The sequence below is a fragment of the Suillus paluster genome (genome assembly GCF_016628075.1).
Source record: "Suillus paluster strain FC165 chromosome Unknown EDB91scaffold_8, whole genome shotgun sequence".
NCBI lineage: Eukaryota > Fungi > Basidiomycota > Agaricomycetes > Boletales > Suillaceae > Suillus > Suillus paluster.
In genome coordinates this window covers 893,072-919,719 of record NW_024537568.1, presented here as the reverse complement: position 1 = coordinate 919,719, position 26,648 = coordinate 893,072, and the positions used below count along the sequence as shown (strand labels likewise).

General features: G+C 49.7%; 7 protein-coding genes across 7 annotated transcripts; 3 read left to right on the top strand and 4 right to left on the bottom strand.

Moving 5' to 3' along the window:
* Positions 1 to 367: 367 nt before the first annotated feature.
* Positions 368 to 1,825, top strand: EDB91DRAFT_1047314 (Rad1/Rec1/Rad17; the record flags this gene model as incomplete). The annotated part of the gene is made up of 9 exons (XM_041313316.1): positions 368 to 463; positions 519 to 588; positions 636 to 999; positions 1,049 to 1,141; positions 1,191 to 1,212; positions 1,261 to 1,422; positions 1,469 to 1,533; positions 1,587 to 1,743; positions 1,793 to 1,825. 9 exons carry the CDS (start codon positions 368 to 370, stop codon positions 1,823 to 1,825), a joined length of 1,062 nt encoding a protein of 353 aa, XP_041181146.1.
* Positions 1,826 to 2,053: 228 nt separating this feature from the next.
* EDB91DRAFT_1079210 (single hybrid motif-containing protein) lies at positions 2,054 to 3,197 on the bottom strand (the record flags this gene model as incomplete). The annotated part of the gene is made up of 6 exons (XM_041315103.1): positions 2,054 to 2,196; positions 2,251 to 2,320; positions 2,373 to 2,780; positions 2,832 to 2,894; positions 2,947 to 3,089; positions 3,137 to 3,197. The coding sequence occupies 6 exons, from the start codon at positions 3,195 to 3,197 to the stop codon at positions 2,054 to 2,056; spliced, it is 888 nt and encodes a 295-aa protein (XP_041181145.1).
* Positions 3,198 to 3,531: 334 nt separating this feature from the next.
* On the top strand, positions 3,532 to 7,693 carry EDB91DRAFT_1235613 (uncharacterized protein; the record flags this gene model as incomplete). The annotated part of the gene is made up of 12 exons (XM_041321339.1): positions 3,532 to 3,584; positions 3,640 to 3,759; positions 3,788 to 4,141; positions 4,166 to 4,823; positions 4,871 to 5,020; positions 5,070 to 6,108; positions 6,157 to 6,422; positions 6,445 to 6,652; positions 6,708 to 6,922; positions 6,977 to 7,214; positions 7,258 to 7,574; positions 7,637 to 7,693. 12 exons carry the CDS (start codon positions 3,532 to 3,534, stop codon positions 7,691 to 7,693), a joined length of 3,675 nt encoding a protein of 1,224 aa, XP_041181144.1.
* A 401-nt stretch (positions 7,694 to 8,094) lies between these two features.
* EDB91DRAFT_835682 (uncharacterized protein) lies at positions 8,095 to 9,324 on the bottom strand. The gene is made up of 3 exons (XM_041328558.1): positions 9,144 to 9,324; positions 8,262 to 9,084; positions 8,095 to 8,201 (listed from the first exon to the last, which is right to left on the bottom strand). The coding sequence occupies exon 2, from the start codon at positions 9,066 to 9,068 to the stop codon at positions 8,262 to 8,264; it is 807 nt and encodes a 268-aa protein (XP_041181143.1). The 5' UTR covers positions 9,069 to 9,084; positions 9,144 to 9,324; the 3' UTR covers positions 8,095 to 8,201.
* Positions 9,325 to 11,425: 2,101 nt separating this feature from the next.
* EDB91DRAFT_1244913 (uncharacterized protein) lies at positions 11,426 to 13,086 on the bottom strand (the record flags this gene model as incomplete). The annotated part of the gene is made up of 4 exons (XM_041322472.1): positions 11,426 to 12,323; positions 12,390 to 12,635; positions 12,889 to 12,954; positions 13,007 to 13,086. 4 exons carry the CDS (start codon positions 13,084 to 13,086, stop codon positions 11,426 to 11,428), a joined length of 1,290 nt encoding a protein of 429 aa, XP_041181142.1.
* Positions 13,087 to 15,313: 2,227 nt separating this feature from the next.
* EDB91DRAFT_835284 (Not1-domain-containing protein) lies at positions 15,314 to 23,054 on the top strand. Its single transcript, XM_041328557.1, has 17 exons — positions 15,314 to 15,562; positions 15,630 to 16,213; positions 16,271 to 16,496; positions 16,547 to 17,011; positions 17,061 to 17,584; positions 17,641 to 19,285; positions 19,342 to 19,572; positions 19,624 to 19,776; positions 19,831 to 19,960; positions 20,024 to 20,184; positions 20,236 to 20,532; positions 20,582 to 20,823; positions 20,873 to 21,469; positions 21,522 to 21,636; positions 21,690 to 22,302; positions 22,357 to 22,637; positions 22,688 to 23,054. Exons 1-17 carry the CDS (start codon positions 15,449 to 15,451, stop codon positions 22,712 to 22,714), a joined length of 6,405 nt encoding a protein of 2,134 aa, XP_041181141.1. The 5' UTR covers positions 15,314 to 15,448; the 3' UTR covers positions 22,715 to 23,054.
* On the bottom strand, positions 22,976 to 26,503 carry EDB91DRAFT_1235611 (uncharacterized protein; the record flags this gene model as incomplete). The annotated part of the gene is made up of 15 exons (XM_041321338.1): positions 22,976 to 23,027; positions 23,098 to 23,287; positions 23,342 to 23,683; positions 23,938 to 23,981; positions 24,009 to 24,206; positions 24,267 to 24,350; positions 24,400 to 24,516; positions 24,577 to 24,628; positions 24,683 to 24,872; positions 24,924 to 25,024; positions 25,092 to 25,734; positions 25,788 to 26,000; positions 26,047 to 26,243; positions 26,306 to 26,372; positions 26,447 to 26,503. 15 exons carry the CDS (start codon positions 26,501 to 26,503, stop codon positions 22,976 to 22,978), a joined length of 2,547 nt encoding a protein of 848 aa, XP_041181140.1.
* Positions 26,504 to 26,648: the final 145 nt, after the last annotated feature.

Here is a 26,648-nt window from a genome sequence, read left to right as displayed (position 1 = left end):
TTGTATTGACACTACGCACAATGCTGCGTGGCTGGATTTTTGAAAAATTGAAATTGAAAGTGCCATTAAGAAAATATTATGAGCCTTGTTGTTGCGTGACAAACCAGGGGACGCCTCGGGATGGATAGTATAAGCGGCGGACAGTGCCGAGCTGCTTACCCGCACAGTGTACGCCAAATAGCAGAAGTCCTGGAGTATTTGGGACGGTATATAACACTGGTGTTGAGTATTAGTACAAGAATGCCTAATAATAGTAAGTACGGCACGTAATAAACCAGGCTTACTTATTGGGAAACCCAGGTAGTCCAAGTAGCTATATTACTGGACTACTTACTAAGTAGTCGTAGACTGTATGTAGTAGATCACGATGTCCCAGGCAGATCAGACGAAACCTCTTTTAACAGCATCTGTTCACGACGTTCGTTATTTCACCGCTCTACTACGTGGGATTGGTTTTTCGAACGTGAGTTCCTTGCTTCGAACTACGATTTATCGCTGCAAATACGGTATGGTTGAAGCGAGCATCTGTGACATTGACAGCCAGTAGCGGAATAACTGTCACCGTCGAGGAAGCGCGAACACTACTGGGTACGTATTTTTCTGTTCTCCAAAACATACGTATCATTGGTGCACAGCAACGTCGTACATCTATGCGGACCACTTTGACGAGTGGTTGTACAATGTCGATAATCTACAAGCTGCCCCATCCCAGTTATCTGCGCCCGATGTCGATCGAGAATCCGCTTCTTTCGAAATCCCTCTAAACACCTTGCTTGAATGCCTCAACATCTTTGGAACTGCGAACATATCTTCCTCGAGTAGCGCAGGCTCGAAGAACAAACAGTGGCGGCGCGCCGATGATGGCTCAGAGGACGAGAGGGGTGACGAGGGACGGCGTCCTAATGCCAATCGCATCGATCAGTATTTTGGCAGTCACGAGAAGAGGACGAGCATGCGTCTCACATATGCTGGACCCGGACACGCCTTGACTCTTGTTCTGTAAGTTTTAAACCTCTTGGCCATGGTCGATTGGACAGGTATCTTACAGTGCGGAAGACTCGTCAGGGCCTACGACGACGTGTGAGATATCGACCTTCGATCCTGAGCCGAACTTAGAGCTACCATTCGATGCTGACCAGACGTTGAGCACCTCCTCAAATGCTGTTTTCTTCTGCCTTACAGCGTTTTAGCGTCTTAAAGACGATTTTCAAGGTCTGTCAATGCACATTGGGCTTGTGACGCAGCTCACACAGTGACCAGTCTTCATTCTGGCTCCGTGACGCCCTTTCAGAACTCGATCCATCCTGCGAAAAAGTAACATTGATCGCCAACCCCGTAGCAGATGTCCAGAGAGCGCAAAGAGGCGTTCCCGCTAAACCCCTCTTTCGAATCCAGGGAACGGGAGCATTTGGCACCACCGAGGTAAATTTCTGGCTTTCTACAGAGTTTTGGTTCCAAACTGCTGCAGATGGACTATCCGAACGACAGAGAGGTACTGGAAACGTTCGAGTGTTCGCGCAGTGTCAGCTTCAGGTACAGTTCATTGGGTCGCATGTACCAGAAAATACTGAGACGCTCGACATTAGCTATCGGTTTTCACATATATCACGCACGCTGCGAGCTTTACAAAACTCAACAAAGACCTCTCTTCGCGTTGAGCAGGAGGGTTTGTTGAGTTTGCAGTTCTTAGTGCCCGTGCCAAGGCCGCGGGGTGGGGTGTCAGATTCTTTCATCGAGTTTCGGGTGAGATGTTTTTTTATTTAGTTTTGAAGGCTGAAGCTGACTGGAACAGTGTCTTGCTTTGGACGATGATGTTGCGCACTAAAGCAAGAGAAAACAATGTGGAGGGTGTAGCGAGCTATCGGATGTTCTCAACGCAAAAGGCAAACCTTTATGATCTGTACCTCGGCTGGACTCGTGGAGACCAGTGCTTCACAGATTTCACATAGATAGGTAACATGACCTGTGATGAATTTCGCGTGCACTCATGAAATGAGCATCAATAGCCCAGAAATCTAAGTAATGTCTACGCAATAAGGGTGACAATATAACATTAGAATAGCCCATCGAAGTACTTGGTAGTGCTGTCTTGTACATTCGTCGATGACGTGGGCACGAGTGCAGCCTTTGGTGAAGAGGGTGAAGGAGGGAGGTAGTCAGCGATGATGGCGTCGAAGGTTACTGGTGTTTTGGGTGCTAGCGAAGGCATGAATTGATGTATACATAATGAATTACAGAAGGATGATTTACCAGGTGCAGGCTTCATCTTAGCGGCAAAGCCAGAAAGAATAAGTTGGCGGATAGCAGCACCGTCCAGTGGCTGAATGATGATATGAACAAGTGTGAGATCAAGCGTGTGGAATGCAGCATACCTTAGCTTCCCCAACCTTTTTCGGCACCGGCACCTCCTTCTTCGCTTCCTTGAATGTTCCCATTGGACTCGATGCTCTGCCGAGGTATGCAAGAACATCACCCTTGGTGAGCATGCCACGAACACCCGTTCCCGGGATAACTTCTGCATCAGCAACGTTGCCTTCGATCAGGAGACGTATCACGGAGGGCAGCAGGTGTTTCGAGTGCTTCGGGTGGTGTGACGCTTTGGGAGTTGTAGGTTGAGGTGTCGGTGCCGGGGGTGGAGCTGCCTGAGTCTCTGTTTTTGGAGGGGGAGGCGCTAGCTTTGACTCCTCTTTTGGTGCCTCTAAGTTTGAGATGTTATCCCCTTCCTCAGCAAGGATGGCAATTACTTTGCCAACCTGAACGTTCTTGCTACCGTCTGGGGCCTGCAATGTAGTTAGTGCTGGTGGCAGTTGTCATGAATTCACGAGACAAACGATAATTTTTCCCAAGATACCATCATCCTGTGCCTCGACGTCAATAGTTGCCTTGTCCGTTTCCTGTTGTGTCCGTGAGGTTCGTGTGCGAAACGGAAGCACGGAAAGTTCATACAATCTCTAGCAAGACGTCTCCTGCAGTGAAAGATTCGCCTTCTCTCTTCTTCCACGAGGCAATGCCGCCTTCTGTCATAGTCGGCGACATGGCTGGCATCTCAAGGTTGGTGATAGCATACCGGACTCCCGTCTGGTGCAGAGCTAAGAACAATTATTAATGAGCTTTGTCAGAAATGAAATAAACGTACTTCTACGTTGTGCCCGGGACAAGGAGCGAGCAAGGCTCATTGTTTGACGAGCAGAACGCATTGTGGGAGTTGTCGACGAAGCGTACGACGGTGAGCAAACTGTGAGCCGATTTATGAATATCAAGTCCGAGCATGACACGGTATTAGTTCGTGGGAGTCCTCGACCCCCTCATAATCGTAAGTTTGTAACCCCTCCTTCACCGACCTCCATCCTCTCTTCCCCAGATCATATTGACGCTAGAGGAATCACCGAAAAAAATCGTATTTTGAGTCACGTCCTACAATTCAGCAAACACGACCAGCGACATTGGAACTTCCATCTCTGAACCGATTTCTGTCCGCAATTTACGTATCTGTGTTTGGAAGCTTGGGTGGTAGACAGCGTTCTCTGTGGTATGCCATCGCTGTCAATTGAAGCTCTTGTGGAGGAACGCGTGGCACAGCTTGAGTGAGTGCACTATACTCAATACCACCACCCAATGTTTACACTAGTATGTGTGCAGAGCAATTTCACAGCGCAGAAATGAACTCCTTCGTGAAATGTACCGTATGATGCGGAAACGACAAAATGCAGGTTCTATATCCATCTTCGACGATGAAGACGAAGATGGACTACAGGATTGGTTAGAAAAATATGATCTCAACGAGAAGTTCGTGGCGTCGTTCGCTAATTTTCTTCCCTAACGTGCTCATCCCCGCCAGTCCCGATTCGGGCATGGTATCAAACATTCCACAGAGCGAGCTGTGTGCCACTTCGTTATCTCCAACTTCCGATGAATTTAAATTAATAGACCTACCGGACGTCATCGATGTAGATTCCCCCATGTCAGAACCTCCTGCTTCACCTCGCTCCGCCTCATCCGTACTACTTCAAATTCCAGAATCCGATGACCCCTTGGCCGCATCGATACCCGAAGGGTCACCTCCCCGGGCTACTTCCATATCGCGCAAGCGCCCGAGGCTAGACGACGAGCCAGATGAACTGAACCTCGTAGGCCTTTCGCAGTCACCATCTGTGCGGTCACTCAGTCATCGCAGTCGATCACTGACTCACCGTACGTCTCGCTCGAAGTCTCGTACATTCTCGCCGCATTCCCCTGAACCTGTCAACCTCACCCTCGACGAGGTAAGTGAAGTCCAAGAAGCACTCGTCGACCTGGAGGAAAGCATAGACGTGCCCATGGAAGAAGATAGAGAACTCTCGCCCGATCTCGTCCTTCCATCGTCTTCGCCCGTCACCGAAAAGCAGAAAATCATTCCCCGCACGATCGTCCATACCACTGTGGATGTTGCATCTATCCAACCTTCCCTCCTCATTCCGACCCCCACGTCTCCAGTGGCTGATCCGGCATTCAGTTTCGATGAGGCCGAGAGCGAGTCGCCTGAGGAGCCATCACCTGCCTCGACACCTGTAGAGGTGCAACGGAACCATCCTCCTCCTCCTCATCATCATTTCAACCCTGCCTACAGTCTACCACCGATCAAATCGTTGCCTTCTGAATATCTCCGTAAGGGCAAGTCTGCCAAACAGAAAAGGCGAGATAAGGAACGCGACAAAGCAGACGGAAAAATCAAGGATGAATGGACACCGATGGGCCTGACCAAGTGGGGTGCGACCGTACGTGCAAACCCTGTCTGGAAGAAGGTCTCTCGTGCCACTAAGTGCTTGAGCACGCGTGACTGGGGTGTATGTGGCGTAAATTTATCCCAGCTGAAGTACTCATGAGTATGTAGGTCGCCATTTCCGAGCTAAGGCTTACTCGCGCCCTTGAACGCGTCGAAAGCCTCGAAAATGTCGCGAAGTGGAGTTATAGGCAGCCCAAAAGACAAAAGAACCTCGGGGGTCTGACCAAGACCCACTGGGACTATCTTATGGACGAAATGGCATGACCTCCATGATTCTTGCAGTACATGCGGCTTACGTTCTAGTCAGAAATGGATGCGCGTTGATTTTCGCGAGGAGCGACGCTGGAAATATGTTGTTGCGTTCAACTTGTCGAGTGCTGTGCTCGAGTGGCATGAGGCTAGGAGTCGCGAGGAGAGGCTTAGGCTTGGCATATGTGTTCTGTGGAAGCGACCGCGGTCTTCTGAAGACGCCCCTATAGAAGACGTAGACATGGACTCGCGACCCGCGGAGCACAATGGGTATACCCCTATGGCAGACGAGTCCGATGGCGATGAAGAGGAAGGAGAGGCAGAGCAAAGAGATATCGTAGACGCTCTAGAGTCCCGCAATGCCTTGGAGGAAGCGCTAGACGGCACAGGATCTAACGAGTCCACCGACAGTAGTCAGCACCAGACCCCAGGCCCCGATCATGTCAAGCCCAAAGTCGAAGATGTTGATGATTCGTCAGCCCTGCAGGACTCGAATGCGATGAACGTGGACACGCAGCAGGACGACCAGGCCAAGGTCGAGAGCGATGATCAGACTGGTCTCAAGGCGCATTCAACAGACCCCAACCTTGCCTCACAGCAAAATACGCAGTCTGATGCTGCTCCTGCGGGATCGTCGTCCAAAACGCCGAAGGCAACTTTGTACGCACCGCTTAGGGAGCAGATCGCATACTCGGACGAGCGAAAGCTTTTCCTTGACGATGATGACCTCAACTTGGTCATAGCACTTTCTGATCTGACTACAGACGACCCTGGCATTCAGCCATCGCTGCCCATCCCTGATCTCTCGGACATTTTCCCCGACCTTCAACCGCTCGGCGTGCCAGATATTGCTTCTGGCTCGAACGAGGGGAAGAAGAAAGATAGGAAGTCTGGGGAGGATAACAGGCGTGTCGAGGACTCTGGGTTCACGAAGATGGCACCGTTGGGTCGCTTCATGCACAACAAGCCGACGCTTCTTGGACCTCTGCAACCTGCTAGGCGGTGGCAGAACGGGGAGTGGATGTTTGCTGAAGAAGCCGCAGTGGCTGTGGATTTCGATGGCGCAATTGGGAAGATAGTGGATGATACTGCCTCAGGTAAGATTAGCATGAGAAAGTGACAGTGGTGCTGATTATTGTCCACAGATCTTTTTGAGGGCAGCAGACCATCCGCAGTTAACTCCCTTGGACTGCCACCGAAAGACGGCAAGAAGCGCTCAGACCATATTTGGAGCTCAGATGAAGACACCCTTCTCAAAACCTTCGCGGATAGATATCCCAATAACTGGCTCCTGGTCGCGGACTCGTTCAACTCTTCGCGCGTGACTATTTCCACCGATAAACGAACTCCTTGGGAATGCTTCGAGCGTTGGAGCAGCTGCTTCGGCAGCGGACATAGATTCCATCCTGATGTCAGTTCCCCTGTCAACGCAGGAGCGCACACCACCACCAGCATCAACCTCAGCTCAAGGACAGATGACCACGAGAGGCGTCAAGCGGTTAGCTAATATGTCAGTTACACAGAACCAAAGTCCTGGAGCCGGCCTATCGTCCGACACCAAAAAAAGGCGGAGACATACATTCATGTATGAGACGATGCGGAAAGCCGCGAAGAAGCGCGAAGCAGCACAAAAAGCTTCCAGTGAGGCTCTATTCGTCATTTCCCGCATTTCAGCACTCACCGATAAATTCACCAGTCAATCAGCGAAAGGCATCCAACATTCATGATACACACGGGCAGTATCAAAAGATGCCAAAGCTTACACCAGCTGAACTTAGTCGCATGAAGTATGATAAGGAATCGAGGGAGCAGCAAGAATTACTCATTGCGCGACGTCGGCATGAGGAACTTGCCCGTCAGGCAATGATGCAGCGCGACCCACGGCTGCAAGCGGCCGCGGCTGCAGCTGGTGTATGTACCAATGTCTTTCCTTTTTCACGCGCTGTTCTGATGGTGAGTCGCTAGCAACCTCAGCAGGCAGCGGTAGCAGCAGCAGCCCAGCAACAACAACCGCAACAGCAACAGCAGCCAAATGCCACGCCGAGAACAACAGCCCCGCCCGCACAAGTTGTCCCGCAAATGCGGAATCAACCCGTGCCGCAGGTCAATATCTCTCAGCAGCAGCGAATGCCAACACCAATGGCATCGACAGCTGGTGCAGGGGCTCGTATGTCTCCTCAGCATTTATTGCAAGCTCAAGCTCGTGCTATCGCTGCGGCCTGCACAGGCCCAATCCCAATCCCAAGTGCCAGTACAAGGTAGCCCCGTTCCCACTATCAACGGCCTTCCTGCTGGTGCCCATCTACCACCTCCATATCAGTCACGCGCTGCAACATCATCGCCTGGCGTAGCACCGCAAGCAAGTCCTCCACGTAACATAGGCACGCCATCCAACGCTGCTTCTCCCCGACCACCCTCCGCACAACCACAGCTACCCATGCAGCCTCCTCAGATGGCTGTAAATCCCCCCCCACGGCCAGCTCATTACTTCCCTGTTGTTCCTACGCATCCCGGTGGTCATTTCACACAGGAACAAATGGACCAGGCCCTTCGGCTGATGCAGGTGAGCTAGCTTCGTTCAATGATAGGGTGGCAGCCTTTGATAATGGTGCATTTCTGTCGCAGCATCGGACTACTATGGCTCAGGCACAACAGAATAGTCAATATCCCTCGCAGCCCTGATTTTGCCGTGCATTGGCTGTCTGTGTTTGTGCTGTGGTTCAATGAGCACATGCACGGGACCCTGCATGTCACTTCCCTTTATTTGTCTGTCTTTCGACCGGCCGGCTAATAATAGAAAATAGTTCCAGGTAGTTCCAGGGAATATATTTCGAATCGAATGTTCAACAAGTACTCTTACCTGCAGGCTTTGTTTGGCTGATCGAACCCTCCCGTTTCCTGTAAACTTGAACCTTCTCACCGCGTAACAGAACTGCCTTGTGCAGCAAGATGGACAATTGATGGCATAATTTTTCATGTTTTGCGTAATGCATAATGGGTTCGTGAGGGCAAAAGTCTCGGTCAAAAAGGAGCGAGTGTGGTCGTGATGGAAATAGTGAATGCGAGTGACATATGGGTTGATCTAAGGGATATATAATAGGAATAGTGAATGCGAGCGACAATATGATATGATAGCGTCCGAATGCGCAATGAAGGGGTCGTCGTGTGTTTTTCCATTCTTTCTTTTTTTCTGAGGAAAGCACGTTGACTAAGTTCGGTCAAAAACAAGAGTAAAAGACGAATGACTCACTCAATCATGATGTATTGAAACGTTGCTTCTATTAATGACGCGGGTACTGGAGTCGTATTCCATAGCCGCGTCGAAACTGTCACACTTTCGAGAGTGGGCTTTGAAGGTATCGCGACGCGTGTAAACTTTGGAGCATCCTGCGCCCCTGCAAATCCACGTTGCACCGAAGTGAGCGCTCAAAGTATGCCGTGGTATGTCGCTTGCCCGCATCTCCCTGGTGCAGCCCAACCATGGGCAAGCGATTTTCCTATCTCCACCGCCTCGAGCGTCTCTATGCCATCGCTGCCCATGCCGTATGATAGAGCGCCTATCCGCTTTCACCCAGAGACCACAGGGAGAGTCTCCGCGGCAGCATTCATGGACACTTATCCAGTCATCATTGGTGTTACCGCCTATAAGGTCTTCTTCGTCAATCGGGAGACCATCGACATAAGCACAAGGATAATCAGGCTGTGGAATCTGATGTACGTGGGGTGAACGAGTTCCGTATTCCGTATGATGAGAAATTTGGCGATCTGTATAGGTGACTGGGTTGAAGGCTTCGCTACCACCAAGGGAAGGTGGCTGGGTGCTCGACGAGGCGACGGGAATACTTGAGAACGCTGAAAATGAGGTTACTGAAGGAAGAAGATTGGGCTGTATGGTCGAAGACAGCTCCCGAGGTAATGGAAGATGATGGGGAGGACCGATCAGGTTACCGAGTTCCGACTCCAAGCTAGAAGAGCCTGCACCGCGGGTTGCTGTTGAATGCTCCCAGCGCGGCGCTTGATGAAATGAATACATGTTCTCCTGAGATTGTGAAGCCATTCTTGCAACTGGCTGACTACAGAATCAATACAGAAAGTATGAGCGCCAAGACGAACAGCACGCAGACTCGATTACCTTGAATGACCATCAAAGATAGCATCGGGGGAATGATTCTGAGCAGGTAATACCTCCCTTGTACTACTGTCACGTAGACTGAACACGTATGTATCGAAACGCACACCTTATGTGACCAAGGTAATGCATGCCCGTAGTGCCGTTGTTAATCTGTACTTCTACAGACGAACGCAAGAATGCACTCCTATACAAAACTGGGAGGTAAGGACGGAGTTGCACTTGACAGAGGACACTTGCATTAGACCGTGTGGTCCCCCTAGTGCGGCCGCCAGCAGCTGATGAATATCCAGAGGAAGGTATACTACCACACTTTCGATGTAAGGTGCTCTACGAACTGTCAGGTTTGATGAGTCCAACCAAAGTACAGACGTACTGGAACGGTGACAACGGATCCTGCTGTGTAGCAGTCGGAATGGGACCTGTGACAACATTGCTGTTTGCCATTAGTACGTGAATCAAATTGGGGAACGAGAAAAGTCAGACGCAGAAGAAATAATCAGCACTGCGTAAGGTATATGGCCTGTGTTCAGAAACGAGTCGAGTCACGGTGTCATATTTAAAGGCCCTGGCATACAACTGGCCTGGCCTGGCAGGAGGCGGTGCATGGACATAGTACAGCAACGTTGGCCGCTCCAATGACATAAAAAAGGAAAGTGCATAAGAACAATGTAGCCAGCGGTTTAGTAAGTCTCGGAGAAGTGATCGTTTGAAGGGGTGGCCTTGGCCCATGGCCAGGCCCTGGCCAAAGCTAGCAGTCGGATCCATGTCATCTAGTGGTATGGACATCAATCGATATAACCCTCATGGGCCTCAAAGCTGATTCAGTGATGGGCAGGAGTGGTTCCGATTAGTTGCATGGTTATGGAGGGCTGACTTGCGAGATACCGTTGGAACTTGTCCATAGGGTGAGTATGTTTACACCCTAGGCATTGATGGAGTCGCTAATTGAAAGCTTCGTAGTGATACTCGAAGAATGAAATTGGGGTTCGCTATGGTCAGTGCCATCAAACTTAGAACAGCATCATAATGGCGGGTGTTCTGGATTATATACTTCGTAGGAGCTCGGCCCATTTTCATTACCGACTTACCGATTATCGGTTACCGACTTACCGATAAACGATGATTGTGGCTGACAGTGACTACAGCTGAGCGCTGATCTGCCACCCAATAAACTCCATGCTTCCCTCCTCCACATAAGTACCTTAGTAGTCAAGGAAGTGTGCAGGGTACTAAGAGCCGTGCTTGCATGGCATAGCACAGGCATACAGATTGCCATATATTAGCAAAACCAGTGATAATCATTAATCAGCGCTCAGCGCTCAGCCATGCTGTATGTGCCGCCAGTGGGGACTCATGTCAAACCCTAGACATGCAATTGCTGGCTAAAGATCAGATTCGGTGCTGTACAACAAGCTGCGTGAAATTTTAATTTCGGCGACGAATAGTTCGCCTTCCATTAGAATCACAACCTACCACCTGCCACCTGCCATCAGGACCTGGAACTTTTACGCGTATTACTAGCTTACCCCTACTAGTATGATAGCAGCTCTATTTCACACACCAAGTTAGGCGCCTGGTGGAACGTGCGATCACCAGTGCTGAGTTTCTCTGATCCGGGACTATCTCGATCCTTCAGCGTATATGTATCATACTATTACTACTAATATATGTCAACATACATGCTTCAGGTAGCATATATTGTCATATGTGCTCCAGTCTCTTTTGTTGATGCGACTTCCCAGTTTTGAAGCGGAATTGCGTGGCAGGGACAGATTTTTTTGTTCATAGGACGATGCAGCGTCACCTACACAAGTACAGTAACGTCAAACATCTGTTGAACCCACAGCTGCCCCTAAGGCTAAAGGCATTAGTCAGGGCATTCGCGAACCTGAGATGCACTCGAGACACTGGGGGTCTCTAGTATAGATTGTATTGTCCTACATAGAGTACCACTCTGAAAAGGACAGAAATTGGATATATAAAAAAAGGCATTAGTCGTCATGAGCGTCACGTGATTGATCGTAGCATATCGTAGCGAGTTTGCAATGAGCTAAGTGACGGGTATAAATAATGACTGTGGGTAGTAAGGATAGATGGATCGTAGGAAAGTTGCTCTATGCACAATGGTCAATACTTGATAGGTTGCGCGAACGAGTGGAATCCAAATCACGCCAGCTTGATTTGAATGAACCTTTTGGTTCAATAGGTCCCGTCTGATGCAGAAGTAAGCTCGCCATCAACGAGATAAGGGAAAAACAGGAATCATACGCACCCACCCAGAATTATTGGCCAACCTGCCTCAGAGACACGCCTGTCACATTGACGATACGGGTGCTACGGCCGTACATCACACGGTATCCATTACCTCCAGACTTACACATTTTAGCATGAGATCTCCAAGAGTAATCTCGAGAGAAAAGTCTCGAGCACCCGTTGCACCGGAATGTCTCGCCGAAGTGTCGGCGCAGAGTATGCCGTGCCACAGCGCTCTTTTGCATCTGGATGTTACACCCATCCCAGGTGCATGGGACCTTGCTGGTCTCATCTCCACGAGTAACACCATGCCATTTCTGCGCGTGACGCTTGAGTGAACCTTTGTTGACTTTCACCCAAAGGCGGCACGGTGAGTCCGTGCGAAGACATTCGCCAATGATTATGCTCCCGTGATCGGTACTCTGGTCTGCAAGGTCATCACCATCTATTAAATAGTCACCGACCTTGAAAACCTGAAGGGCGCTTGGCTGATGAGCATGTTGCTCATGAAGTGACGGAGCTTGGGGAGTATGGTCAGCAGAGGGACTTGGGTGCTGTGTGCTGGGATGAGGTGTGTCTGTTCTGGAGGATGAAATCGACGATGGTGACGGCGAGGGAGGGTACGGGGGTGCTAGGTTATCAAGGAAAATGTTCCAACCAAGATAAGCTGGACCTGTGGAGCTGGATGATTCTGCGACATGCAATTGTGAGAAATGTCTAGCGTCGCCTCCGTAGCTCTGAGCAATGGGATTGCCTCCATATGGCGGCACAACGATCACTGGAGTGTCGCTGGACGGCTGAAATGCTATGCCCTGTCGCGACGGCACAGGATTTGCAATCGCAAAATTTATGTTCGAAATATCGCCTGGGCCTCGAGCAGGCCGACCAACATCCAATCTGTATTGGTCTCTTGCAGAGCTGCTTGCACTGAAATAAAGAAAATGAAGGGGAAAAATGAGCGTCAGCTGAGATGTTGTGCGCAAACTCGAATACCTTGAACCATCGCCGGTGCCAGTAGGAGAAACCTCATACCGCTGCTGTAAGATATGTGTGACATTGCTTTCATAGCTCTGAGCAATGTCATGACTTCCGTAAAATGGCGCAACAAATACTGGAGTAGTGTCGTTGAATGGCCTAGATGCTGTGTCCCATTGTGCAGGATATTCAATAAAAGATTCTCCATTTGGAACACCACCTGGAATTTGAGCAGGCTGGCCGGCTCCTGCAGAGCTGTATGCACTAGGAAAGAAAAAGATATGAGCTTCAGGTGATGCCGTACACAGACTTCAAGTACCTCGAACGGCCGGCGGTGCCAGAAGGTGGAATCACATCCCTCCACATCACCATTAAGTGGAGCAGTCGCCCATTTATCGAATAACACACCTAGACTGTGGATAGTAACGTGGGCGATGGCGGTACTCATAGGAATGCATTCCAATATCGCTTGAAAAACCGATAAGGAAGGCATGGTCATTTGATGGTAAAGATTCACCTCAGCTGGCCGGATTCTAGCAAAGGTGAAAAGTTCTGACGCAAAGAGTACCCCGCTGGCAGTGTGCTGCGATGAGATTCATGAGTCACTGATCTCTGACTAGCTACAGCTCACTTACGAACTGCCATGCTGGGCCGCTGCAACGTGCATTGTAGGAGGTGTCTTCCGGAAGGAGATGTTGTCTTCTGATCGGCCCATACTGGTAAAGGTTGGGGGACTGGTAAGTTAGAGGTCCGTTTATATAAGTGAATTACTGAGAGGGCCATGTGAAGAAAAATGCTTCCGCCGTTTGTCTAGAATTCGAAAGAGGAAGATTCCACATGAAGGCACTGCCCAAACTTGCCAACGCAGCCACTGTTAAGTACAGCATCTTCTGCCAGTCTTTTACTTCCTGTACTGCACGTAAGGCAATCGATCCGATAGGTAGTAATTGTACCAGAGATTTGAGATCTCGGGAGGTCACTCGTAAGTCGGATCATAGATCTTGTAATTAACCCGCGTCATTCAAGCCTCATGCCCGTCGATCACCTTCTTTAGGAGCATATAGGGAGCACGAAGCCAACTGATAACTACGGGATCATGAGTTCAGCTCGAAACCAGGTCAGCCTGAATCACCTCTCGCCATTATATTTTCAGCAACTACCGGTTATTGAAACCCGGAAGAGTAATGTATTGTGGCGACAACCGTGTAGACGGCAAACGGTGATAGCAATCAAGACCTGATGCAAACACTGCGGGCTGCATTTTCATTAGGCAATAGCGCAAGCAGTGCCGACAATCCTACATTCGGGAACCGCAACATCAACATCCGATTCAACGAAGAACACGCACACATCGAGACGGAGTAATGGCAATATTTCATTTGATGCATGACAGCGCGACGCAGTGCACATTTCGAGTCCTATGGTATTATCGCCATTGCTTTTGAAACCAAGGGAACATGTGAAGTTCAGCGCACTACGAAACGGGTTGAATGAGCTATACAAGATTGTCTGTTCAGCAGTGGAAAAAATCGCTCAAAAAAGAGCTTGTGAGCCATGTAGCTGAAACGCAAGAGACGAGCGACAGGATAGCAGGAGCAGGATATGAAAAGAGAAGTCGCAGCGCCGGTGAACTTAAGTACTTCAGGATGCGGACCAGTGAGGCGGAACCGCGTTGGCCAATGGCCACTGATCAACAGCCCTCAGATCATCGCGGAGTTTTTGACCGGTATGTTGACATACATCCGATGAGAGAAGGATAAAACCCGAGATTATATAATATGGACAGATTCGTTCAAGTTGAATCTCCATCGAGTTTCGTCCCTGAGGTTGTATCGTGCTCCTGTAGGTTCCTGTCAGCAATATTGCTGTGAAGTCTGATGGTGGGACAACCTGGTACAGCCTACTTATGATTTTCTACAGCATTTCTACACAGGACCAGTTCTGTATGCAGTAATATCACTGCAACTATCAGCATTTTCGGACCGGCCAAGCCCTGCCGCTGTGGCGTATCAGCACCAAGCCCATCAAGATGTAAAGAGCAGGGAGTCTGGAAGAAGTGCATACATGGTTTAGAATCCTCGAATGGAATAACCGCACTCAAACCTAATGTTGTCCAGGAGAGTTGGACGCTGGCACATCATATGACATACATTCACTGATCTGCAATAGGTCGTGGAAATGTCAGGTGTGCACGGCCCAGTCCTCTGATTGTAGCCATTAACATGATTAAGACATTTGTCTGCAAGCTGATTCAATTCAAGTGTTGGTCACTAATCTTAGATGAAGTTCGAGTATCGCAGAACCGAGGTTTGGATACATGCTTGCCACAAATTGTCACGGTCAGCAATAGTAAGTGTGAGTCTTTTGGCGCCCGACAGCTTATCAATGACAATATTAATATCCAACCTTTATCGCAGTGAGTCTTTGGCATCAAAAGCATATGTCAAGGCGAGTGAATTGCTTATGCACGCTCTTGAAGGTCGAGGTGAATATGAACTCAAGTAACTTTGTTTGCCGTCACTGACGCTCTGAATCAAAGGCGTTGACTGTCAGCGCGCTCACATCGAAGTCTGAAATGCTTTTGACTGTTTTAAAATACCGCACCGCCATGGGCGTCACAATCGCTCGTGATGTCTGTGTCTAGGTCCTATGGGATTTACAAGCGTGAGCTCGTTAGAGTGCTCGTGATGTACCGTGATCGTGTGATCCTAGTGACGTGGCCTTTACAACCCATGACATGACAAGTCGCAACATACGAATGGTCAATTAATGTATGAGCTTCCTGGTAAATATATGTTAGCGATGCTCAACTTATCGATAATGAACCGTACTGGAGAGCTGTATGCACTATCGCTTGACAGGGGGTAAAATAAATGTTGAATATTAGCACGTTTAATCGGAGCTTTAAAATAGGAACCGGATTTGAGTGTTGGCAGCGAGGACGAGTTGCCACCGGGCTGGTGTGTGTTGGACTCGGCCTACCTGCTTTCTCTACTTTCTTACTTACGCTATCCAAAACGGCGTCCTCTGGTGGGATCGTCTCGCGACGCCCGGAGACTGCGACCAGGTCTTCGGCGATGGATAATCCTCCAAACGCCAATATACATACAATTGTAAAGGCTCAAATCGTCTTCCTTCTTTCTACCCTCACAGAAGACAATTTTGACCGCAATCAGCTTGAAATCCGTTCGGTCAGTATTATCAGTATCAGATTGACTGTTCTTGTATCACTGAATCTTACCGTGAACTCCTTTTTAGCTTTCAGAACAGCACGGACTTGACACATACCTCCATTTCATTCGTCGTCTGATTGTTCATTCCCAAGGCAGACTAGCATCTTCAGCGCCTCCATCGGCTTTTGATACTTCTACTGCGTTGACTTTTCGACTCCTCGTGCAAGAAACTCAAAGACTCGCACGTGACCCTTTTCTCGCTGACCGTTTTCGTGAGGGCATAGACAAGGGTGAAGGGGACGCATTCAGGCACTTTGATCTCCTGCGATTTGCTGATCGGGTTGCTTTACGTCCTTTGGAGAGACTGGTCCTGTCTTCGGCCATCGTCTCTTCCTCCACGAGGAAGGAATTTGCCACCCAAGCAATGACGCTTATACGACACGACTTCGAAATCGCAGTACTTGCACTTTGTCAGCACCCCTCATTCGACCACGCCGATCTTTCTCCTCAGCAAGTTGCGAAACTCATGTCAAATCTTCTTTCCGAGTCTGCTTCTGAAACCCCAATCCTTGACCACACGCAGCGTCAAGCGCTCATTGCTGCTGCGCAGGCAAAGTATGGACCCGAAATTGTCGCTCCTATCCTGCAGCGCATTTTTCCAACGTTGAGGTCAGGGCAACCCGTTTACCGCTTTTGTCCAATATTAATCCGAACCCTTTTGCGCAGCTTGCCCCCTGGGACTTCCCTGGTTCAGACGCTGATTCAGTTGGGTCCTGACATCACAAGTGATCCTGATACTGTTTGCGCTTTACTTCAACGCTTTGGGATTTCGGACGCCAATCCTCCTCGAGACGCTCAATTGGTGGAGATCATGTCCAATTTGGCTCGATTGGCCGCGGAGGGAACAACTTTATGTGATGTTGGAGCTTTGGTGAGGGCGTTGAGCAGCTTCGTAAGCGTCTATTTGTATCGAGATTTGCATTTCCTCACGTACATGATCAGCCCGCGACTTTGAATTGGGCGAATGTTATTAAGGCATTCGATCTACCTGACCGTCATGGGGTGGATACTGCTACCTTGAAGCTTCTGATCGCCATTCTGCTTAACTGCCCACGTGACGCAGATCCTCACGCTGTGATTGGTTTCTGGGGGACATGGTCCAACTCATTATATCAACTAAAACTTCTTGACGCGTTGCTCTCACTACCCGCCGATACTTTCAATTTTGTGTCTTTGCCAGGCAGGAGGATCGTTACAGTGGACGATGTCGCGGTTGCGAGCCCCACAATCAAGTCCCTTGCAGCCAATGTACAGAGTCACACTTGGAATTCGTTGGATGTCTTCGAGGTTCTCGTACGACTCGCGGACTCGGATAGTACCGAAATTCGCTCATGTGTCAGGGATATGCTCGACAAGGCACTTAAGATCAGCGCCGAATTGGTACAAATGGGTTTGCTGCAAGTGCCGGTAAGTTTTCTTCTAGCATCACGTGCTTGTTTTCCTCAATGGCCTTAAGGATGCAAACTGGAACGAAATACGTGTGGAATATTCTCGCAAACTTCTGGCCATGTTCCTCGCCGGACATCCTAATCACCAGCTGGTCTTCATGCGTCTATGGCAGATCGAGCCGACCTATCTGACCGATGCATTCCGCGACTTCTATGAGGAAAATCCTCTCAATATCTCGAGGATCCTGGATGTAGCTCAGGACCTCAAGGTAAGCCAAAATGAGCCTCAAGGCGCTCATGATGACCATAAATGGGACCAGATTCTGGAGAACTTGCTCGAGGTTCGACCCTTTACATTCGCCCTGGATGTTGCATCGCTAGCATCGCGTCGAGAGTACCTTAACCTCGACAAGTGGTTGGCCGATAACGTTACCGCACACGGAGCAGAATTCTTGCGCGCCATGATTGCCTTTTTGGAGGTCAAGATGGAGAGCGAGAAGGTGGCTAGGATGTCTGATCCCACCGTAGATAGTCGTACGCTGTCCCTGAATGCCCACACCATTACCATTTTCCTTCGCATTCTCCGTAATAAGTGAGTATCTGTCCCTTCTGTTTTCCTTTTTCGTTTCGCTTATTTTCTTTTTGTAGTTCTGCCAAAATGCCTCGAGACGACATCGATTACTGCCTCGAAGTTCGCAACTCCTGTTTGCAGGTTCACCCTCGCCTCATGAACCTCATCCCTGGCAGCGATATCGATCCTGGATTAACTGTGGTCAATTACTCGCCGGAGATTGAGAGTGAGGTTGACGCCATTTACAAGCACATGTACGACGAACAGACGTCTATCGACGAAGTCATCACCCTTCTACAACGCAGTAAAGCCTCATCCGACACTCGTGACCACGAGATCTTCTCTTGCATGCTTCACTTCCTCTTCGACGAATACAAGTTCTTCCAATCCTATTACCCGGCTCGCGAACTTGCCATGACTGGATATCTATTTGGCTCTATCATTCATCATGATCTCGTAGATTCGGTTCCTCTCGGAATTGCTATCCGTTACGTTGTCGACGCCCTTAACTGTCCCCCCGACACCAATCTTTTCAAGTTTGGTCTCCAAGCCCTATCTCGCTTTGAAACTCGCCTTGCTGAATGGCAGCCTCTGTGTCAGGCTCTTCTCAGAATCCCCCACCTTATGGAAGTTCGCCCGGACCTGACAGCTGTCATTCACCGTGCCATCGCTGCTGGTGGTGACGGATCGCGCAGTAATGCTGATATGCGTGGCATCTCTACTGGTCTTACGGCTGATCCTGCGCCCGTGTTTACTTCTATCCGCCCTGACAAGTTCGATACAGAGATTGTCGAGCCTCCGGAGGAGCTTTCCGACAAGATTCTGTTCATAGTGAACAACCTCGCGCCCAGTAACTTCGACGCTAAGTTGTTGGAGATGAAGGAGCAGTTTGACGATGCCTTTTCGAGGTGGTTCGCTAATTATCTGGTAGACCAGCGCATCAGCAGCGAGCCAAACAACCACCAGCTGTATCTCCGTTTCCTCGACGCGCTTGACAAACGGCTTTTGTCCAAGTACATCCTACAGGAGACCTTTGCCAAAGCAGCAACGGTGTTGAACAGCGAGAAGACGATGCAGATCACCTCGGAGCGTTTGGTCCTGAAGAACATTGCGTCGTGGCTTGGAGCAATCACGCTTGCTCGTGACAAGCCGGTCCGTCACAAGAACCTTTCCTTCAAGGACCTTCTCATGGAGGGCTTTGACCATGGCCGCCTCATTGTCGCCATTCCATTCGTTTGCAAAACTCTTGAGCCTTGCTCCAAATCCAAGGTCTTCAAGCCGCCCAACCCTTGGCTGATGGCGGTCATCAATCTACTGGTCGAGTTCTACCAGTTCGCCGACATCAAGTTGAACTTGAAGTTTGAGATCGAGATGCTGTGCAAGGGCCTCGATGTCGACCTCGCCACCATCGAGGTTACGAACGCCCTGCGCCACAGAGCCACTGCTGGTGATACAGGACCTGCCATTCCAGATTATGTCACTGACATAGACTCCATGCCGATGAATGGGTTTGATCCTGCTCATATGCAGGGTGATTCCCAGGTCATGCCGATCGGACCTACACCTGCAGCCGAGCCTCAACGTGCTGTAGGTGCTCATATTGAGTCGATTCTCTCGAGCTTGGCCACGAGCGTTGTGATCAGCTCGCAGCTTGCACCTTACAATGCCAATCACTCCTTCAAGCGTGCAGTGCAGCTTGCTGTCGACCGTGCCGTTCGGGAGGTAAGTCATTCCGTGCTCATTTCTGTTGCATCAGCTTGAAGTCAATCTTCCACTAGATCATTGTTCCAGTTGTTGAGAGGTCTGTGACAATCGCTGGCATCTCGACTCGCGAGCTTGTCGCCAAGGACTTTGCAACCGAGCCTAGTGAGGAGAAGCTGCGTAAGGCTGGGCACCTGATGGCGCAGAAGCTTGCCGGGAGTCTCGCACTGGTCACCTGCAAGGAGCCTTTGAAGAGCAATCTCGGAGGTCACTTGCGTTCTTCTCTGGTGGACCATGGGTTCAATGAAGTAAGTGGTTGATACCTGTAACGTGCTGGGCGATTACTTACAGCATTTCAGCAAACAATATCCGAACAAGTTGTGGCCATCCTGGTGCAAGACAATGTGGACGTCGCCTGTGCTGCGATTGAAAAAGCTGCTATGGAGCGGGCCGTGACAGATGTAGATGAGGGCTTTGCCACTTCATACGAAGCTCGTCGTCGCTACCGCGAGGTATTTTGGTCGAGATATGTCACTAGAGTATAGCTAACGTTTACTTGTCAACAGCTTCGCAGCGGGCAAGCGTTTTGGGATCCTGCAGCTCCGCCCTCAAACTTCTCCTCTAGTCTTCCGGATCCTTTGCGTATCAAGCCGACAGGACTGCAACCCCATCAAGCGGCAGTTTATGAGGACTTCGGTATGTTTTTCATCGACGCCTCAATGTAGCTCGTCTAAACGTCTCATCTCAATTCAGCCCTAGATGCGAAGCGTGGTGCACCAATGAGTCGGCCAAGTTCAACGGTGTCGTACGCTCGCAATGAACATCTGAATCCAGCTCTTTATGCCGCTTCGCCCGCCCCAGAGCCAGCTATCGCGTCCCATCCCGCAATGACCCACCAGGAGGCAATGGACCGCTTTAATGTAAGTATGCTCTCCATTTCACCTTGCCGGAAAGCTCACCATTGTGTGCAGACGATTTTGAGAGACCTGGAGAGTCTAATCATTCAGTTGCCCATCCAATCTCTGGCTGCCCTTCCCCCCAATCATGATCTTCGTCACCTTGTTCGGCAGATCCTTTTTGTCGCAGCGAATTCCATCGATCATAACCGCACCCCTCTCCACATGTCTCAGAAAATTGTTCAGCTCCTGTACAAGACGAGCTCTCAGCTCGGCAGGGAGATTTATGTTGCCTTGTTAGACCAGTTGTGCCACTCGTTCGAAGAGGTTGCTAAAGAGGCTATTACGTGGCTGCTCTATGCGGAGGATGAGGTTAGTCCTCGGTACTTCTTATATATACATATCACTCACATCACTTCAGCGCAAGCTCAACATCCCTGTTACTGTAACTCTTCTACGCAGTGGTCTTGTCAACACTTCGCTCCAGGATCAACAGCTGGCGAAGAACTTGTTTACCGATCCTCGCCCTAGTTTGCAAAACTTCGCAGCAGGTCTCATTCGCGAATGTCTATCAAGCGACCCCCCGGTTGCTTCCCAGAGTCAGTTGACATACTCTATTGAAGTTCTTGGGCAGTTGGCACAGGCCGGCAAAGCCAATGAAGAGTACGTCGCGATCGAATTTAGTGAGCTTGTGTGCTGACCAGCGTACTAGGGTGAATCGCCTCCTTGATGACCTCCGAGTCGTTCGCAGACCTAGCATGACGTTGCCAACAGAGGGCATGGTGGTTCGCCAGCCCTCAGTCAAGCCAGAAACCGAGCAGCTAAGGGAGAAGTTGTTTATCTGGTTTCAGCAATGGGTTACCATCTTCCAGAGGTCTCACTCTCCAGAGAAAGCTTTCGTTCCCTTCATCTCCCAACTCACGAAGCAGGGGATCTTGAAGGTCGAGGATATTTCTTCATTCTTCTTCCGTGTGTGTGCGGAAGCAAGTGTGAACAGCTATATCAAATGCATGGCTTCCGGAGAGTTCGACTACGCTTTCCAAGTTCTCGATGCGATGTCGCGACTTATTGTCTATATCATCAAGTATCATGGCGATGCTTCTGGGATTGACAACGATCAGGCGAAGGTTCATTACCTCACCAAGATTCTGTCGATTTTCGTTCTCGTTCTGGCGAATATGCACGAAGAACAAGGCGCCCTCTTCCAACAGAAGCCATTCTTCAGATTCTTCTCCAGTCTCATTAGTGACCTACACTCCATCGCAGAACATCTAGGCTCAGCTTACTTCCACTTGCTGATCGCCATCAGGTAAATCATAATTTCCAGTATTTCATTTTTGTTGTCACTCACAATCGCGCAGTGACACATTCAGTTCTTTGCAACCCACCTACTTCCCTGGGTTCGCGTTCTCTTGGCTCTGTCTTGTTTCGCACCGACTCTTCATGCCGAAACTACTGCTGTCCGAGAACCGCGAGGTAAGATTTGCGCTTTAATTTCCAAGGACTATCTTTGACCTAAGTTCCGTCAGGGCTGGTCCGCGTTCCACAAGCTCCTTCTTTCCCTCTTCAAGTTCCTGGCTCCGTTTTTGAAAGAGGCTGATCTCCAACTCGCATCTCGTGATCTGTATCGCGGCTCCCTCCGACTCCTCCTCGTCCTCCTTCACGACTTCCCAGAGTTCCTTAGCGAATACTACTTTAGTCTCTGCGATGTCATTCCTCCGCGTTGCATCCAGCTTCGCAACATCATCCTCAGCGCCTTCCCTATGTCTATCATCCTTCCTGACCCCCATCTACGCAACATCAAATTTGACTCGATTCCCGAAATGGGACCGATACCACCCATTCTATCCGATTTTGCTTCGGGTCTCAAAAGCGCCGATCTCCGCAACAACCTTGATCAATACCTCCTTAATCGTGGGACCCCTTCATTCCTTACGACACTCAAAGATCGCTTGAGGCTGCCCGGCGTACCAGAGGGTTCGACCGAGTCGTACAACCTGTCACTGATAAATTCCCTTGTAATGTACATTGGGGTGTCGTCAGTTGCTCAGGCCAAGGCAAGGAGTGGCTCCTCTGTGTTTGTCGCAAGCGACCCTGGCGTCGTTGCTCTACAGTATCTAGCTGCTAATTTAGATGTTGAAGGTGAGTACCAACGAGTCTGCTGATCAATATGATATAAATTGACGTGATACGTAGGACAACACCACCTCCTGAGCTCCGTGGTTCTTCATCTGCGATATCCCAATGCCCATACCCATTGGTTCAGCTCTCTCCTTCTCCACCTCTTCGTTGAGGTAAAGGACGATCGCTTCCGGGAAGTGATGACCCGAGTCCTTTTGGAGCGCTTCATCGTACATCGCCCTCATCCGTGGGGTGCTCTGGTCACCTTCATTGAGTTGCTCCGCAATTCGAAGTACGAGTTCTGGAACAAGGAGTTTATTCGCGTCGCACCCGAAGTCACCATGTTGCTTGAGAGTGTGAGTCGATCTGCTGATTAGTTGAAACTCTTGCTCAATCGTCATTGTAGGTCGCGAGGTCCATCTATCAGCCATAGACTCGCTTTGTCTTTGTTCCTGCTATCTGTCGTGCATATCTGTTTCTTTGGGTTTTTTCCTTGTTCTCTAACTGCACTCACTGTATTGTAACAACCTTTCACCGTTTTCAAGTGTTGAACAAGGTGTAACATGAACTTTGATTATGACAAACCTGCTGCACAACCTTGCCGACACGCGTCAGCTGGCTCGTCGATGTTTATAGCGCCCTTTAAAAGTTCCTTTACCTTTACAATACTATGTACACCTATGGGCATTCTATGCTAATTAAGCCATGACATGCGAGCGTTGAATCCCCACTTCCCATCATTTGACCTATGAGCTGATCCCCAAACACTGCCAAGCATGTCTGAGTAGATAGTGTTATACAGGAACCAGAACTTACCCGGCCCCCTCTGCCCCACCTGCCCCTATCCTATCTGCTCTCGCATCAACTACCAACCAGTCAGGTACCAAGACACCTGTTCGGATGGGGAATAATCGTAGTGCACGCTCAAGTCCTCCAGGATCAGTTGATTGCAAGAAAAGCACCAAGTTTGAAGTGTTTGATGTTTTCTTGGTGAGGAAAAGCAAGCCTGCAAGGCAAAACGTTCAGCGTCTCTCATGCATGCCACCTCAAACTGACGCACCAGAAGAAGGGCGGTCAAATTTCTTGTCGTTTAAACCCCAAGTTCCTCTTTCGCAAGACCATTCGCTCTGGCTGAGCTTCAGAAGATTTTTGACAAGCAAAGAGTCTGGGCAACCGATGATGATCATGTTACCACCGCATGCCAGGCCATTTTCTGCTTCGCGGGCAGAAAATATCCGCGCATCAAGAGAATGGAAAGTTCGCAGGCTGTGAGCGATCCGCAAGGCTACAGACAACTCGAAGGAGTGATATAGCGATGGAACCACGATGTCGATGATTCCGTCTGTGCTGAGAATAGCTTGGGCACGACCATACGGTTGTTGGAAGTTCTCTACATAAGAATCTACTGCCTATCTCAACGGGCTATGAGGAACATTCGGATATCAAGATACCCAAGAGGACGTTACCTTCCAACCAGTTGAGTTGTGGTTAGTGTCTTGTTCGAGCCAGAGGGTTCTAGCTCCCGTACTGGCGTGCAGAACTGAGACCATCTGATCGTTGATCACAAGGTCATTGACAGAAGCGTTGCTTAGGTCAACGGAAATAACGCTGATGTTCGAGACATTGACGTTTACTCTTCCTCCGTCATCTTCGCACACTTCCAAACGACCAAGCCTGCGGTAAACGTTGCTGTGTCAAACCTTATGAGATAAGAGAACGTCACTGACCTCCCAGGCACTTCGAGGGCATGCACCCGCCAACCTCGCATTGGCCCGCTCTCTGCAGGAACAGCAATAGTAAGTGTGAACTTGCGACATTTAGCTTTCAACGTGTTGTCCGAAGAACAGCGGTCAAGAAACGCCTGAACACGACTATTTTTAAGCACCTCCAACCACCAGTGAGGTTGACCAGGCTCCTCGTGGTACCTTCAGAACAATGAGCGATCATTGGAGACCAAAACCAGCACAAGTACATAAAGTACATACGTGACGTCTGCGTCTGGATTCCATTCCTTGAGCACGCTCACTGCCTCACGAGTGTGCCAAGGCGGGACATTATCATCCATACCACTGGTAGTGGTTGAGCAGCTTCACCACGAAAAGCTATTACCAGACACACCCATGTATTGCGAGTACCGGCGTGTGAGCGAGATTAGAAAGGAATAAATCATTGTCGTCTGCTAGGAGCGATGTTTCGAGAACAGCTCGGAGCGCTGGGTCAATGAAATGCGTGGATCTGCCAGAGGCCTAGTCAGCCCCGACGTCATGACATGTGCGGGTTTCATGACACCTCGACATCGTCAATGGGACATATGCCTGCGACTTAATGTATCCAGCAGCGGCTACGACTGAGTTTCACCGTCATCCTAATGGAAGCCTGAAGCATAGTCTGTCCAACGTACCAGCTTTCACCTTGTCTGGCCATCTACTGGCTACGTACCATGCACCTTGTCCTCCATTCGAATGACCTATAACGATAACCTTGGTATCTCGAGGATAAACCCAATCCGTGAACCCTGCGCATAGTATATCATGCAGGGCTGTCACAGCAGCAAAGGCATCAGCAGCAGAAGGACCATGCCAATCGAGACCCTGTCGTCGATCAATCAAATCAGCAAAGGAGGACACTGGAATGTGAATTACCCAGGAAGTTCGACCAGACGGAATGACCACCCATGCCCTGTCTTGTCGAGGGAGGCTGTCTGCCCAGAATGTTTGGGTAATGATTTCGACACCTGCGCCATCTAGAAATAGAAGAGAAAATCAACATCCAAAAAAACAGGGAGCTAACAGGCGTAGACAATAACATACGCAGTGCTAGAATCGGTTCTTTCAGTTCTCCTTCGCCTTCTTTATTTGTATATCGAGGGGGAAGTACCAAGAACGTGGTAGGATTGCTGGAGCTCAAATTATATGTCGCTTTGATGGCGGTGTAACTGATAGAAGTCCACATGGGAATGTGTCTGATAGGAATATTGACTCTGAAGATTTGTTGCTCATCAACCGCACTGTATGCAGATCCATCAAGACAGGGAGAAATTGTAATCTCGAAGGCAATCTCTGTGATATTGGTGGGGATAAGTCCGGGGTCAATTTGGAGCTCAAGCGTTAGTACGTGTGTTTGAGTCGGGGCGAGTCGTGTTGCAGTTGGAAGGTTGGACAATGAAAGGCCAAGCCCTGCGCACGGTATAATCGCAGCCGAGACTACTGTCCACCATCCTGATCCAGTTTTGCGGGTAAAATCGACGTTTCGAAGCCCAATTCCTAGCGTCCGGGAGAACGGCTTGCCATTGACGAAATCTGGTATGACGTCGTGAGCAGGTGCATGTACGATGGGTGTCGCCAAATAAGGTGATGATTTAAGTGGTGGAGGGGTATCAATTGAGATGGTGAAATTGATGCTTAGAATTGGATATGCCGAGTTGTATGCCTGAGGGTCACCAAAGAGTCTTATCTAGTATGGTGGAGAATTCAGATGGTACTCCTAGTCTTCCAGAAGTCAATCACCTCGTAAGGACTACAAAGAACTACTTGATATCGGGTCGCCTTGTCTTGATATGGAGACATCGGGAGCGAGACAAACTGTAGAGGTGCGCGCTCCAGAGCGTAAACATTCCCCATGTGCCACTCCGGGAGATGCGCTGTCCAAGCTGTCTCGTCACCTGGTAGAACGGTAAAATACGCACCCTGCAGGCACTCGACACGCAGGCGTGGATCGGCCTTCTCAGTCCCTCAGGCTCTCTTGATTAGAATCCGGAGGATAGACGGTGAGATACGTCCGGAGGACGTTATGGTGCTGCAGGGCAGCCCATCCCTCGGTCGCACGAAGTTGCTCCCACCGAATATTGGGATGAGATACCTTGAGACCTTCATGTTCATCCGATCTGGTTTTGGACCAAGAGACGGATCCACCATCAGCATAAGCAGATGGATAGGTGCGGGTCAAATCTATACACTCAGACACTTTGGAACCAATGGCACATATCAGCTCAAACTCAAGATATACGATCAATATGGATGCCCACAGTCGAGAGGAAACGCAGGAGAAAGGAAGTGCTGTTCCCGAGCATGGATGGGGAAAGGTCCGAGAACCTGTATCGTAGTGACGCGTCAACAACTTGCGCGTTGGACTGTGTCTCAGATGGAGTGGAGGCAATTGAACGCACATCCCATTCTCGAGACATTTCGACCCGCCATTCTCTGGTGCTGGGCGTGATATCCATGAAGACTCAATTCCGCCTAGTATGTGATGAAATACCGTTCACGATGGACTCCAGCTTGTAGAGGGACTCTTCCTCCAGTCGACCAAGTGCAACGATTGGCTACTATGCTCTGCGCTGATTATGGATATTAGCTGGATAATGCGGT